At 40.0% G+C, this 15,826-nt stretch overlaps 2 protein-coding genes across 3 annotated transcripts; one reads left to right on the forward strand and one right to left on the reverse strand.

Annotated features, from left to right (window-relative positions):
- The first annotated feature begins 333 nt into the window (after positions 1 to 333).
- Positions 334 to 12,385, forward strand: epyc (epiphycan). Its single transcript, XM_042403030.1, has 10 exons — positions 334 to 519; positions 6,336 to 6,507; positions 6,883 to 7,380; positions 7,702 to 7,826; positions 7,878 to 7,914; positions 8,730 to 8,861; positions 9,093 to 9,251; positions 9,378 to 9,580; positions 9,904 to 9,999; positions 11,529 to 12,385. The coding sequence occupies exons 1-10, from the start codon at positions 334 to 336 to the stop codon at positions 11,697 to 11,699; spliced, it is 1,779 nt and encodes a 592-aa protein (XP_042258964.1). The 3' UTR covers positions 11,700 to 12,385.
- Positions 12,386 to 12,471: 86 nt separating this feature from the next.
- Positions 12,472 to 15,753, reverse strand: si:dkeyp-38g8.5 (uncharacterized protein LOC568385 homolog). 2 transcript variants are annotated; one of them, XM_042403033.1, is made up of 4 exons: positions 15,564 to 15,753; positions 14,980 to 15,073; positions 13,705 to 13,792; positions 12,472 to 13,617 (listed from the first exon to the last, which is right to left on the reverse strand). In XM_042403033.1, the coding sequence occupies exons 1-4, from the start codon at positions 15,634 to 15,636 to the stop codon at positions 12,895 to 12,897; spliced, it is 978 nt and encodes a 325-aa protein (XP_042258967.1). In that variant the 5' UTR covers positions 15,637 to 15,753; the 3' UTR covers positions 12,472 to 12,894. The 2 variants fall into 2 exon arrangements, with proteins under 2 accessions (XP_042258967.1, XP_042258968.1); XM_042403034.1 differs by lacking the exon at positions 15,564 to 15,753 and having other exon boundaries at positions 14,972 to 15,044.
- Positions 15,754 to 15,826: the final 73 nt, after the last annotated feature.

The following is a 15,826-nucleotide window of genomic DNA, read 5'->3' on the forward strand; positions in this document are numbered from 1 at the left end:
GATATGACGCAATGTCAAGCTCTAGTCTGCAGCACAACAGACTGGTTATGATGCTAAAATAATGTCCTCCACTCCAACAACAAAGGCTTCTGTAGAGTGTAGTATACTGGTTTAAAGATGATTATCTGATAGTCTGTACTTCAAGCAGGTCAATTTCTCTATGTCGCTTTAGAATTTAGCTTGTTATATGGGACAAATTAGACAAACTGAACAAGGTTTTGGGTTTCCTTTGTCATGACCTGTTCAGTATTGACTCAACACCTGTAAATTTTTTAATTGAATTTCTCCTTTTGACTTAACATCTTTCTGTCCATGTGAAGGTGGACTATGAGGATGCTCGTGCGGCTCGTGTTGGGACTCTTCGTCCTCAAAGCGGTGGTGGCCAGCCCCAGATTTTCCCGACAAGTGGACTTGGACACATACGACAGTGCCAACTATGATGTGGATCGAGACAATTTAAATTTAGAGAACCAGGATATCTATGACTATGAAGATGAGCTGACAATCGATGATCCTCAGGTAAGAAACTGCAAGGGTCCTTCAGCAAGGAAAAATGTTTTTCTAGTAAATGGCAAAGCAAGGTCCATTTAGTAGCTCTGGAATTTTTGTTCATTCAATTTTCATTTACTGAACATTAAAATGTCCTTTTTTTTCCACAATGACTTAAAAACTGAGAGTGAAAATTACATTCTTGACTTTGGAAACCACAAATCTCACTACAAGGTGTTTTTCTGAAGTTTGCTGAAATACCATGCTAAAACCCTGCCTTTAATTTACACTTCCAACAGTGTTGCACAAGTGCATCTTAATTATTCACCTCATGATGGATGTGCAGTTAGAGTTTGTGTTTCATCAACTTCAATTGTCATTGTAAGACAATAAATTTCCTTCTTAAAGAGAACTTCATTGTGGTGATCTTGAAGTAATTATAAGTGATTCATTGTGGACTCATTTTTGATGTGATGGGTGTTGGCAGGTTGCTGTTGCTGATGATTTACAACACACATTGAAAGAATGCAGGCTGCTACAATCCTCCAAAGTCTTGATTATCTTCAGATTTCACAAATCACAGTTGTAACAGTGGAATATGAGTGAATTGGCTGGTTCTGATCTGAGGTCACCAGGTTCATGGAGCAGAAGGGTGTCCCATACCAACAGGGGATGTTTGGAAAATGGACAAATTAGCTCTCCAACTTTATGCACTATTGTGGCCAAAATATTTCACTTTTATACCTTGGCCAGCCACCATTTTCAGTTACATGCCCCATAATCTTCCACAGCCTGAATCCATATGGATCTGTAGCAGTTTTAGCCGTGAAATCTAACAATATTTATGGCCCAGTGATAGACATGTTTTTTATCTGCCTGCAAAAATCAAGGAAGGGTACAACTTTTAATCACACAGAAGTGGAACTTTTTTTATTATTATTATTGTACATTATTAAGTCTGAAAATTCCCCGTGCATGATTTAATTTTTACTTTACATTCAGTTAAGGCTAATTATTTCCAGCTATAGCATTTCAAGAAGAAAAATCCAAGAAAAAGTGATGTATACTACTTAATGTTGCAGGTGGAGCATTGTGTGTCTATTTTTATACACACTACATATCATACACAGTGTTCTCTTCATAAAGCTTTAGCAAGTGGTTGTCATTGACTTGCAAGCTAAGCAGCTGCTTTTGAGTCTTTTGATGGCCACAGTGAATGACCTGCTGCAAAGTGTGCAAAACTCAAGTACAGCTGAGCTTTTCAGGGCTGAATTATTTTCTCATTCTACTCAGATCCTTCCCTGCACAACAGCTTTTAAAAGATGGGCAGAGAACAGAGAAAGAAACGACTACTAGCAGGAAAAATGGATTCCAGGAGTAGTTTAAATCAGCTCAATTGTTGACTGTGATGTGGCCAGCCTGCAAGGCAAGCTGGGAGGGCAAGCTTTAGCCAAATTTCATGTTCCCGTTTATATTTTTTGTACCAAGGAAATAAGTCCAAGGCAATGTCAAGATGGCATGAGGCAAATTGTTCACACTGGATTTTTTCTGAGCCAAGGACTCAAGTTAAACCTGATGTGGATTGCAATCAGACCACTGGTGTTATCTAAGACCAATGCCACAATCCAGTGCAAATTTAGTAGATATGAAAAGATGTAGTAGAACTAACAAGATGAGGCAGTAATGCTGCATTGAATTATTTTTTTTATGCACTGTTGCAAAAAGGTACAACCACAACCTTTTCTCTAAATCAAAATTATTGCATTCTGGTGTGAAAAAGCTTTATAGCTGAGTGTTACACATAACGGTGCTTAGTGTGGGAAAGTTGTAATGTGTTGCAGGGGAATGGCTTTGATAATATCTTTCTGTTTAACAAGCCTGGATATGACACAGCACATTGCATAAGATTTTGTGGGAATTTGTGGGAGCGCGAAAAGGAGAAACAGTACAATTGGTGTCTGTAGTGAACTATAACACAGTTTTGTCTCACAATTGCAGTGTTGAGAAATAACATATATCAAGGATCTGTCATTTTGTTTTGTTGACAACACAGTGAAAGGTGAGAGGGAAGATCTTCTGATGGACTGGTTGCTCAAGAACACAGAAGATTAAACAGATTTTATTCACACACATCAGTTGTCAGGGGAGAAATGAAGCGATGATGAGCTCCATGCCTCTGGAATGCTGAGTCTTTACTTTCCACATCCAGCTTTTGGTATTTATCTTCTTTCTCCTCGGGGCTTGTCTCTTTTGAGAAAGGCAAGGGCTCATCTACAAAGTTATCCGAGCAAAGCTTCTTCAGTCTGTTGCATTTAAAAGTCTCTGCAAATGTTTTAATCGCCAACTTAGGCACCTAGTATGATGAAGACATTCAGTCTGTCTATCATCATTTTCTCTTGTGTCAAATACATCTTTAGGAGGAACTTGGTTTAGTCAATTGAAGCTAAAAAAAAATGTTTAAAATTGCTGTTTTTGTACAGGGACTGACAAAAAAACATGCACCTGTGTAATATACTGTATGGAAATTCAATTGTTTCAACTGTCAGGTTTTTAAACTCTAATGTAATTTCTGAGATTGCTGTTTGTGCTACATTTCTATTGTAAGAAATAATAAGTATCACACACACAATCTTGTTATTATGTCAAATAATCTTATTTTCACAATCATTGTGCAAAACACATGGCCATGTGCCCCCATTGGCTCCTTTAGGCTTGTTGTACTTTTTCGAATGTAATGAAATATAAATTCTAAAGAGAGCGTTCAACAGTGTTGCAGATACTAGACAGTCAGAAATAATCTTATTTGAAGACAAACAGGGAGCATTTTACCTTAGTTTTGTCCTTTCAGCTATCCCACAACAAGCTACAGTATATAGAGGAGTAAAGTGTGCAGCAAAGAGATTCTGTGAGCATTTGCTCCAGGTTGGAAAACCTTTCAGGCATTTCATGGGACTCAACTCTCTATTTAAATCAACTTGATACTGTACATGCTGTATAGGGGAATGAATCATGCCTAACATGGTTGGCTGATGTCCTGGTGCAACTTATTCATCCGTGGCACATGAATAGTTTTGCAAATCAGTCTGTCATTTTGCTTATTGTAAAAAATGCAGTCAGTGAATTAGTATCAGACTCATCAGTTACAGACCTTATAAAAATACTCTAAGCGTTTTGTAGCTGGAACTTTTTTCCCTCACATTGCTGAATGCATCTACTGATTGATACACTATGTAGTAAAGCAGCAACATAACATTTGGCTTTGACTTGATGCTCACATTCAACGTCTGTCCCTGTGCAATGTGTGTTCCCATGCAGTTTTTTTTTCTGTATTTCTGGTTGCCAGCCTTTCGCCTCTTCTTTCCCCTCGGGTGTATATGTTTGCTTTGGGGAAAGGGGGAAATGAAGGGGAGAGCTGCAGCGAGCTAACTCTGTGCAAGACTTTTCAAAGGCCCACCTTGTTGTATCCCAAACTGTGTCTCTGCCAAGCTTTAAAATGTGACTTTCAGTGTTGGACATCTCTTCACTGCTGCATTTTATGTCTCTGCATGGCTTTTTTGTTTAGTTATATGTTTGTGAACCTATCACCTAAAGGCATAACTCAGTTTGACTTTATTGTATTGATATACATGTATAATTTACAGTGGTTGAAATGCGTTGAAAAGACTAAAATATGGATTCTTGCAGCTACCATGTGTGTCTTGGTTCCACAAGGACCATTCCCTTTTTGGAGCCTTGAGTCAGCCTTGTTGGGCGTGAGACAGTGTCAGGTATTACCTGTGGCAGTGTGTGGGCGTTCATCGCCCTCGTCTGGACAATGATTGAACTGCAGGTCTGATAAAACTCAAAAAGATCAAAGAGCGACTGCAGTGACTGTAAATACAATTATATCACCAGCTAGATAAACTTGAAGCTTTTAATGAAGGAACTAAAAGCACTGTAATTCATAAAGCTTTGTTGCTTTGATAGAGTTGTCTTTTTAATTTATTTATATCTGACAATTTGAGGTGGGATGACTTGAAAGAAAAACATTTCTATAAAGACAACAAAGTTGAATATCTAGGTTGAAGTTGGACTTCTGTCTTTTTTTTGTTCTCACAAAAAGTGATTTGCAAGTATTGTAGTCTGTGGCACTGATTATATGATGGCAAGACACCCATCAGTATGCTTTTGTATAGACTATTTGATATTATGCAATGACATATCATATACACTTATACTTTCAGAATGTGCTTTAAGTCAGTGGCAAGTGCAAATGTTTATCACTTTTGTCATCTGGTGTTTCTACACCAAAAATGTCCTTTAGTAGAGGCATTGTCATTGCCATCTATCTCTATTGATACGTAAATCTGGACACTTTGCTACCATCTAGTGGTGGAGTCTGTGCTGCTCTTCTTATGGTTCTTGACTCTGTGGTGCAGCAGTTGAACTGTGTCACCTCTTGTTTGTTTGATTTCCTTTTTGGAATTTTGACTTTTTTTGAATTGAATACATCAAAGAGAGATAGAGGAAGGATGAAGAGTCAAATGGTCACAGAACAGATTTGAAACCAGGATTTCACCTTACACAGAGCACTAGAATGTACCATTTAACATTTTTTACATTTAACATTGTACTAAATTTACAGGGTAAATGATGGTACTACATGACAACAATGTCAAACCTGAACACATGGTCACAAGCCTTGCACCCTTCAGTTAAATACCACATCACACAGAGAGTAGTTGAAAGTGGTATAAGGGGTGGACTTTCATGCCTTTGCTTGAGCTGGCCTAAATGACAAATGGAATATTAACACACCAATAAGGATATTTGTGCTGTTATTGCATGAATAAAGTGTTTTCTATAGTGTCAGTAATCTCTGGCCACAGTGGATCTAATGTGACATCTAGCCTATTGCAATCATTTTCATTTTGTAACTTAAATACATAATGCACAATAAGATGAAGTGGTCAACCAGCCTTAATGGGATAGACTGTGAGATAAATGTGTTAATACTTTGAAGTATTGACAGTGTTGCAATGACAGTAAGTGACAGATTTTTAAGAAAGAAGAGACATACTGTTCAATATTAGGTTATTGAAATTCATTAAATACCCTGACTGTCAGCATCATACATATAAATGTCAATGTCTGTCTCATAAATTGCTGTGTAGCAATTTATGAGACAGACATTAACCTTTCAGTAAGTTGTCAAATATTCATTGTAGGAAATATCATCCGCTTCCCCAAATCCATAAAAATGCTGTTTTTTAATAGTGTTATGTCAGTTTGCAAGCATGTGGTTCGTGTGTAACTGTACAGAGTTTTGCAGCTGTTATGTTCCCCAAATCTATAAAAATGCTGTTTTTTAATAGTGTTATGTCTGTTTGCAAGTGTGTGGTTCAGGTGTAACTGTACAGAGTTTTGCATCTGTTATGTTGTCCTATATGATTCAGTGTGTGCCTAACAGTACAGTATTAATTCCTCTGTCTGCACGAACATCTTTAATTGCATTAATCACATTCTAAAAACTGTTTTGAGATCATAGACTACAAGCTAAACTCAATTTAATAAAGGGGTGTAGGTTTTCTGGATATTCTCTTGAGACAAGAGGGATAACTCCCTTGTTAAGGTGGCATCTTTTACTGGTCATGTTCACTAATTAAGGAGAGGGAGAGCAAAAATAGAACTGAAACACATTGCGTACTTTGACTATTATCTGTCTGCTAATGATGACCAACTGCTTAAACTGCTTTTTATTTTATGTACAGAAGAACATTATGTTGTTTTTTATGATATTACTTTATTGACTACTCAAGTTAAACCTATCTGACATTTTTGACTCACTGCTGCTGTCTTTCCCTCAGATAGAGATTGGAACACTGGCCCCACCTGACTATAACTATCCTGTACCTGAGGCCTCAGTGGAGGAACAGGAAGAACAAGAAGAGGAGGAGGAAGAGTTGCCCCTAACACCCCAGCTTATCCCTCAGGGTTCAGGGGGATCTGGGGTTCTCATGGGCCCAGACACACAGAAAGGTCTGAAAAAGCACACACATTTAAATCTGTACACCCATAAACATAGAGTCGCTTGATATCCAAAGGTCACACAGTTTAAGGAAGAGGGCCTTGCTCTTTCTTGGGCCTATGGAGTTGTGAAAGCAGCCATAATGAACAAAAACATACTAATCTGTCCTCAAAACTCATCGTCTGCAACAATCATCTTTTGTCTGTGCATGTATTCCATTTAACTAGCTGTTATTGGTTAAATGTGTCCTGTTCAATCATTGTGTCCATTTGTCATCTACTATTTAACCTAATCAATATTGTGAACTTATAGCCTACAAACCTAATTAATGATCCATTTCATATTCATCTGTCTGTCTATTAATACCTAATCTTGTCTCTAACAAGAGGTGGAGCTGCGTCTGACGCCCATTGACATCCTTCATGTCTCCGGGGATTTTGGGGGCTCCGTAGGGTCTGGGGCCTCAGGAGCTTCTGGGGTTTCTGGGTCTGGAGGCTCAGGAGACCTACTGGTCTCCAGCGCCTCTGGGGGTTCTGGTGATATTGTCTTGATCTCCGGAGTTTCTGAGGAACTCCACATCTCAGGGGGATCTGGGGAGTTCTTGGTATCTGGGGATCTCTTGATATCTGGGGATCTCTGGGGATCTGGGGATCTGTCTGGATCTGGGGATACCATGGGATCCGCAACTTCCGGAGCCTCTGGGGACCTTGGCTCTGGAGGATCTGGTATTTCTATTGAACTCCCCCTGGGCTCTGGAGGGTCTGGGGACCAGTCTGGTTCTGGGTTCTCCGGAGATCTCCTGATCTCAGGGGCCTCTGGAAGCTCTGGGGTTTCTGGGGACTCTGATGAGTCTGGGTTCTCAGGGATAACATTGATATCTGGAGGTTAGTACTTTTAAAGAGCAGATTAAAGCTTGTGGTAACACTATTTCTTGATCTGTCTTTCTCCATGTGATTAATGTCAAATCGTCTTACAGTAATTCCATTTAACTGTGTCCTTTTCAAATGTAGTTAAATGTTGACTTTTTACCTTGTAATTTTACTGTGTGCCATTGTATTTGTGTTACTCATAATCATTGTCCTCCTAACCTACTGTCTCATCTGATATGTGAGTGATTGATGGGTTAATGGGTTGATTGATTATCCATCCTACCCTTCACCTCCCTAACCTCGTGTCTCCTAACCCCACCCCTTGGCTCTAACAAGAGGAGGAGCTGCCCCTCATTCCCGACACTATCCCTCATGAGGCATCGGGTGCTTCTGGGGAGTTCTCAGGAGCTTCAGGAACCTCAGGGGCCTCAGGGGATTTCGGAGGCTCTGGAGACTTAGGGGTCTCCGGAGAGTCAGGGACTTCTGGTGTCTCTGGTTCTGGAGACGCCGAGGTCCCTGACGTAACTCTGGTCCCTGACGTTGATAAAGGTCAGTATTTAACCTAGACTTGTGTGAGATATGTTAAGAGCAGGATAAAGTCCATGCCTCACACACCAAAACATATGCCAAAAAGTGAATACTTTTGAAGAAGATGCCAGTACTGGTGCCGGTGCTGGGACAGGGAGGCATTGAATCTTCTTATGAACTGGCCCTTGTTTGTCAGTTTTGTCCACCTCCTCCAGTATATCAGTGTATAACTTTAGCAGCATTGGTTTTCTCTTCCCCACCCTCAACATCACCGCTTACTTGGTTAAAGACCAACAGCTTTAAAAGGTACCCTTTTAAAGCTGTTGGTCGCAAGGTGCAAGGCGCTTTAAAGGTGCAAGAGAAGAGCTGATTTTGCTGGGCAAGAATGTTTTGGAAATTGACATGCTTACAACAGTTCAAGATTTATTGCGGGAACTGGTTCCAGCATCGGCACCTTGTCTGCAGAAAAGGGATAGTAACTCTACTTTGAGTTATTGAATGCAGATACTGTTTTCACATATATGTTGATACCAAGTCCATTGTAGTTATCTTGCTTAGTAGCAACTGAAAGTCTTAAAAAAACTGGGGGTTTTTTGTTCTTTGCTAACAAGTATATTGTTTGTAACTACTCAGCAAATCATTTAATTTTATTAACTCCAAAAAGCCATTTTCATTTAACTTTCATTCAACAGTTAAATGCCTACACTTGGGTAACACTGCTAATATATATAACTTATCACTGCGGCAAACAGTGGTCTACTGATTGCCAGACTTTGTGTTCCGTGTCTATGTTGATCTAACCTGTTTCTTTAACGCCTAATCTTGTCTCTAACAAGAGGAGGGGCTGCTTCCGACCACACCAGAAACCCCTCAGGAGGGTACTGGCGGTGTAGATGAGTCAGGGAGCTCTGACCTGCCAGAGCCTGATGAGCCCGAAAAGCCTGATGAGCCTGAGGTTGACAGGCGAGGTCAGTATTGAACAACACAGGCACTGAATTCAGAGAAGCATGATAAAAATGTGTTCCTTTTGAGGAACTTCCCTTTGTGAAATCGACTTTGCCCTGTGGATTAGAACCTTTTGGGTCTTTGGGGTATTTGGGATAACTGTCCTCTGAAATATATTCTACATCTTATTTTTTTATATTTTACCCCCTCCCTCTCCTGCTCTCCATCTTCTTCTTCTTATCCATGTTCTCCAGGTATGCCCACTTGCTTGCTGTGCACGTGCCTTGGTGGTTCGGTCTACTGTGATGACTTGAAGCTGGATAGTGTACCACCTCTCCCGAAAGACACCACTCACTTCTATGCCCGCTACAACAGAATCACCAAGATCAACAAGTCTGACTTTGCGTTCATGAGTATGTTTCCATAAATGTGAATGAGAATGTCATGCATTAAATCACACCCTTTCCTTTGGTTGATGATGGCATGAGCTGTCAGTAGCCACTGAAAGCAGCCTCTCAGAGTTTATTTTCTCCTTTCAGACAAGCTTAAGAGGATCGACTTAACCGCCAATGAGATAACGTCCATCGATGAAAAAGCATTTTTGGGTCTACCTGAGCTGGAGGAGCTGGTGATTCGAGAAAATCACATCTCACAGCTGCCTGCTCTCCCAGAAACCATGACCCTGATCGATGCCAGCCACAACAACATCGGCAGCAAGGGTATTCACAAAGAGGCGTTTAAAGTACGTATACCTACTGTCACACACTGTACGGAACTGCTTGTTATACTGGGTTGCACACCACTTTGTTTTACCTCTATAATCTCCCAGAGTACTCGTAACATTGGCATCCTGCTTATGCTACAGTTTACTGACAAAATTATAAAACCTTGTGGAACTGAAATGGACAAATAGAAATCTTGTCTGTTTATTCATTTAAGTAGGAGGAGTATCTCTATTTGTATAGTCAAGAAAACCTTAATATTGGTTGGGAATACCTTAAACATCTGTCACATTAGTAGCTAGTAGGCCGACAATGACATGTATCTTTCTCTCATTGTATCCAGGATATGACTGCCTTGCTGTACCTGTACCTAACAGACAACCACATTGACTACATCCCTGTGCCTCTACCAGACAGCCTGCGATCTCTACACCTACAGGTACCTGCTTTGGCCTAATGGTCGAGATCGAAAGTGACGTGTTCAAAGCATAATGCAGGCTCTCAGTCGTGGAGTTAGAAATATTTGTAGTCCTAGTTTGACATGAAAAAAACAAATGGATAAAATCATCGATTGAAGAGGCAATTTGAAGTAGTAAATAATAACAGGCCTTGTGCACACACATGTTTTAACTGTCTCATTAGGCCTTTGCTGAGATTGAAGTTGAATGGACCTATACTGAAATTTCATGAGTTTCACCTAATTTCACAAACCAATAAGAGTGATAAAGGTGTAACTTCTCCTACCCAAATATATACAACAAAATAAATACAGGTGTCAGAGATGTCAATTGAGCACACACGCCCTCATGGTCCTGACAAGGAGTGTAATCAGGCAAAATAAGTGAAAACACCTATGTGCATGGACCATGAGTGTGCAGGGCTGTTAGGTAATTAACTCAAATGAGATCTTTTCATGTATTTGGTCTGCGCAGATGCTACAAAGAAGCCCACATGGCACCATTCTGTAACACCCTTTTGTCACTGAACAGCTCATGGATTTAGAGATGTATTTCTGCCAACACAAAACAGAGTGGCTTCTGGAATAGGGTTGGGGTTCATTAGCATTTCGTGAAAACTTGAAATTGGTATAGAACCCCATTATTGAATCGGAATCCTTTTGAAATATCTTATTGAGTCTATTTAGGTTTATCTTTCAACAAGTGTTCCCAGATTGATGGCATATTTGATATGGATGAATGGTACATTGCTCGGTGCTAATAATAGAAAGGATATTTGATAGATTTTTGTTAGATTCTGAGCTTAACAAATCTGTATATTTTTACCAACCTAGAGCCAGATCAAAAAATGGCTCTTGGCACCAAACCCTACACTGGAGTGTAAGGTTCTAATAATTGTTGTTGAGCTGTTTAGACCAAAAGGGAAATTCAAAAACTTGTGAGTGATATGATTAATGTGTAGCCTTGAAGGCAGGCAGGCACAGTGATGCTTTAAGCCAAATGCTAACATCATAATGTTAAATTTGCTGATATTAAGTAAGTATGTTAACCATGTTCATCATCTTAGCTTAGTGTGTTAGCATGCTAACTTTTACTAATTAGCAGTAAACACAGAGTATATCATTAGTTTTGCAGGTATTTAGTCATAAACCAAAGCATTGGGTAAATGGAAAAATTTTGACCTGGTGATGGTGCTAGTTGAAAAATCATCAAAGTAGGATTCATCCTCTACAGACCATATATGTCTGTACAAAATTCATGGCATTCCACCTCATTGTTGAGATATTTCTGCACCACAGTGGTGGACATTGCCATCCCGTTAGTCACGCTACTAGCATGGCCAAAAAGGGACATTAAAGATTTGTTTGATTCTGAGCACGAAGCCCCGTTCTGGAGTATGACGGTCTTGTGATTGTTGTGCAGTTCAGGGAAATAACTAAATTAAATGACTTGAGAGAAATGTGATTACAGTGTAATCTCATTATGTATCCTTCTCTATCTTCCATTGCAGCGTAACAATATTCAAATGATGCACGAGGACACGTTCTGCAACCTGAGAGATTTCAACTACATCAGGAATGCACTGGAGGACATCCGTCTGGACGGCAACCCCATCAACCTCAGCAGGACCCCACAGGCCTACATCTGCCTGCCCCGTATACCCATCGGGGATCTCATTTAACCACACAGACACATACCTACACTCTTGCACACTGACTCCCATGAATACAACCACATGCACACATCTTTGTACATATTGACACACAAGACCACACACGCAGACACACATACCATTTATTCACTCCTCATTTCAACGGTCAGTTACAACAGCATATTTTAAAACTGCCATACATGCTGCTGATATATATATACTGCAGATACTCTGTGTGGATATTTATGTTTCATAAACACCCACAAATGGATTCTGGTGATCAAGCACATATACACTTCTCTACTGCACCTTCTTCCTGTTGTTCACACTGAAATGGTCACTCTCACATCTACCAAACGCATGTACACACACATACAAATATACACACATACACACAAGAACTTTCTCAAAAGCCCAACTGTTCCGCAACTTGATTAAGAGTAAACAATAGGTGGCATTCGGAGAAATCAGTTAATTGACGAAACCTTCAAATGGCATGTATGTTTCTGTTTAGTGTCTGTTCAAGACTGGCAAAAACAACCAGTAATATTGTTTAAATATGTTTGTTTTGTAAAAATAAAAAATAATAATATTAATAATATTAATGACAAATCTAACACTTTGCGAAATGTATACTAGCATAAACTTATTGAAGCTGGAGCTTAATGAAAGGTATATTGAGTATCTAATGCAATAAAAGACGCATTTAAACACAATCATTTGTTGTAAAGTCTGTACTGTAATATAAAAATATATATTCTGAAAAAAAAAGATTTTTTACATGAACTGCAATATTTGGTATATTACATTTCAAAAAGTGATGTGTTAACCATGCACAATAGCTTATACCAAAGACTAATGTCTAGAGTCGATCAATTAAAGACGATTGTTTGATTTGGGAGGGGGGGTTTGGTGATTGTGGATGGGGTTAAGAATAATGCTAATAGCTTGCTATTGTGTGCTCTGTATGGAATAACCACAAGTGAATAAAGTTGTTTTGAAGACCTCTCCGAACAAGGAGTGGCTCAACGTTTTTATTGACAACCTGTAGGTGAAGTACTGTATTGTGAATAGCAGCCAAGGTGGAAACTGATCAGAAATATCTTCAAAAATCTTCAAGGGAGGTTTTGTGCAGAAAAACTGCACATAAGCAAGGATTTTTCTTGAAAAAAATAAAAATTAATTTCAAATTAAGTATTCACAAGAGGCAACTGGAAGGATTCTCTCAAAAATTTTCAATAAGTTTTTCAAACAAGTTGAGGAACCGCTCTTTCCTCTCCACAATATCTGAGTCTTTCACCTTGCTGCTGTCTTCTGTAACCTCCTCCAACCTTTCTTTGGATGCAGAAAGTCTCCCCAGCCTGGCTTTCTCTCGCTCCAAAGCCAGCCGTTCCCTGCTCACAGCGTCTCTGTCCTTTTCCACCATTGCCCTCTCCCTCTCCATCACTGACTTTTCTCTCTCTATCATCGCCCTCTCTCTCTCCAGCGAGGCTCGGTCTCGGTCCAAAGCGGCGATCTCCCTATCCAGCACTGCTCTCTCCCTTTGCAGAACCAGCCGCTCCCTGTCCATCACCCGTTTCTCCCTTTCCATTGCCTGTCTTTCACTGTCCATCGTGCTCTTCTCGTCCTCCACCTCTTGCATGATGCGATCTATCTCTAGGCTTCCCTCCTGCACTGTCTCTTCCCCCACTTCCCCATCTCCATTCAGTGAAACCTCGATCTCCGGCCCACCTGCTACCAAAGCTGTGGGAGAGGATATTGCCATGGATACCCTCCTCTTCTTGGGTTTGGAGATGGGTAAGAAATCGCTGTTGTCTTTGTCGCTGGGGAAGACTTTGAGGATGGGGGCGCTGCCTTCCAACCGACCTTCCATGGCGTCATCCATCAGAGTGAAATGAGGCCACGTTTCAGGGAAGACTTTTACCCCTTCTGGAGGGCTCTTTAGCTCCTGAGGAGACAGTTAGAGGGCAACAAGTCAAGAGGAAAATCTGCCAAAATGCTGGATATATCTAAGTGACATTTAAAAAAGTAGTACCTTGTATCTCTTCTTCATGTTTTCCCATTTTTTGGATGCTTGACTATGGGTCATCTTGTGTTGCAAACCCATATGTTTTAGGATGGCCCTGAAAATATAAGCATCTGAGTGATGTACAAATGTAATCTGTGTTATTTTGCTCTATAAATAAACTTGACTTGGCTTAATATAACATTATGTTTTCCAGGTTAACAGAGCTTTCTTAATAGGACATTTGTTTAAAACACTGAAACCAAAGACTCCCAATGGGAAACTCTTATCACTTCTGGAGGAAACAGTGGAAAGATATAGCAAAACAAAAAAAATCTAAAAAGGAAATGTATTCTCAAGTTCACCACTGGAACATGATGAGCAAAATGTCTTAATTAAAGGTATGAGGGGGGAAAAAAAGAATGGACGCTGTCTTAATCCGGGCTCAGACTACAGGAGTTTTGGGCCAATTTATCCTTGATTCAACCCCTCCTGACAATCGGAGGAGAAATCTGGTCTGGGACCTTGGTCAGTACCAATGTTCGGCCAAGATTATCTGGTAATGTGAGGAGTTTAAAGATCCAATCTTAAACTTCCAGAACTGCTTGCAGACTCATCGGGGCCATCCCGATAATTTGATTGACATTGATTTGATATTTAGGATTTAAAATCTGGATGATTACGTCACTACTTTCCGAGCAGGACCACAATAGCCAATGAGAGAGACAAGTCTGCAAGGAGACGGAAGTGAACGAGAGGACTTTTGAAATGGCGACCGTGAAGAAACAACAACAAGCTGTTGTGCAGGTGCGTTGGACAGCTGAGATGGAGGCAGGGCTTGTTGATATGTGGCAAGAACACGACTATATAACGTGTCTTCGAAGACGTATCATAACCATAGGGACAAAGAGAAGAGCTTTACTAAAGCAAGTTGTTGCACCATGTCAGTCTCCATTTTGTTTACATCTACGTCCTATGAGATCACGTGAGGTGGTGCATTACTCCCTCTGGCACGATAATCTCAATAATATAATATATAGTGTGTGCATGTTTAAGATTAGAGAGAAGAGCATCTGTGAAGTTTCTCCTTATGTGCAACTTGATTTCAAAATCGGCTAGGATTTTAAAACTCCTGTAGTCTGAGCCTGACTTTATTGTAAGTGTAAAAGGCAGTAAAACTTACAATGCACAGAAAAATCTCAGTGCAGAATATCCTATCACTATATCCCACATTCATCCTATACATCTACATATTTCCCATTTTCACATGCTGATATCTCCAAGAGCTTTAACTTGCCAGCATACCTCCATGCCCACATGGAAGTATTTCTTCTTCCAGAGAAAAGGAAAATATTTGAAATCCTCAGCTTTACAAAGTCTTCAGTTTCCTTAGAACTCACTGTAAGAGACAAAAATTACAAAAAAGAAATGAATTAAAACTCACTTCATGGGAGCTGCTGAAAATGAAGGGTCAAAAAAATAACAGTCCACAATTTTCCACTCCCTTTAATGAAATTACATTATACTTCTGGTTTTCATTCTGTGTGCAGACTGTATTTCAGTCTATTATGACCGCCACTTTTCCTTTTTTTCCCTTTTAATGTTTAAAAAAAGATGTACAGAAAACTTGGGACTCTTTCTTTTTGATTAGATCTTTACTTTAACAGTTTGGTAGCTATTGTGCCTGTTGCTTTATGTTTGCGATTAAACAAACAAACCTACATTTAACATGCAGAGATTCAGTTACTAAAGTTGAGCGCATTCACTTTTAATTGAAAGGTGCTTTTTGTGTACTTTTACCGTGGAGCCCCTGCTATTGTAGGTGCCAAAGCTAACTCCACATGCATGTGGCCAGCTTGACTTAAACGTTTCCTGTCGCCTATACTTACTTTTATAAGTGAACTCCACGGGGTTGACTTTGTCATAAGTGGTGCTCGTGTACGCGTGATCCTCATACTCCATATTTTTCAACTGTCCGTTCTTCGTTTCACTCTGTCTATGAAGTGCACTTCGTAGGAGAAGAATACTGCGTCCTCCTTCAGAGGGACCCTAACTTCTTCTTCGGTGGTTTTTATTAGAAACGCCGCAGAGCGCTTCACCGCCACCTGTTGGAGAGGAGGCGTCAGTGGCAGAATCAGCTCACTATCGCCAT

Source organism: Thunnus maccoyii, chromosome 23, assembly GCF_910596095.1.
Source record: "Thunnus maccoyii chromosome 23, fThuMac1.1, whole genome shotgun sequence".
Lineage (NCBI taxonomy): Eukaryota > Metazoa > Chordata > Actinopteri > Scombriformes > Scombridae > Thunnus > Thunnus maccoyii.

What these genes read in the sequence shown, in the direction of transcription:
- si:dkeyp-38g8.5 (XM_042403033.1), bottom strand. Translation starts at nt 15,636, where the DNA reads ATGGAGTATGAGGATCACGCGTACACGAGCACCACTTATGACAAAGTC. An exon ending in ACTTCCATGTGGGCATGGAG is followed by an intron (nt 13,793 to 14,979) that starts GTATGCTGGCAA and finishes TTATATTTTCAG; the next exon opens with GGCCATCCTAAAACATATGG. An exon ending in ACATGAAGAAGAGATACAAG is followed by an intron (nt 13,618 to 13,704) that starts GTACTACTTTTT and finishes CTGTCTCCTCAG; the next exon opens with GAGCTAAAGAGCCCTCCAGA.
- epyc (XM_042403030.1), top strand. Translation starts at nt 334, where the DNA reads ATGCTCGTGCGGCTCGTGTTGGGACTCTTCGTCCTCAAAGCGGTGGTG. An exon ending in TGACAATCGATGATCCTCAG is followed by an intron (nt 520 to 6,335) that starts GTAAGAAACTGC and finishes TCTTTCCCTCAG; the next exon opens with ATAGAGATTGGAACACTGGC. An exon ending in GATAACATTGATATCTGGAG is followed by an intron (nt 7,381 to 7,701) that starts GTTAGTACTTTT and finishes GGCTCTAACAAG; the next exon opens with AGGAGGAGCTGCCCCTCATT.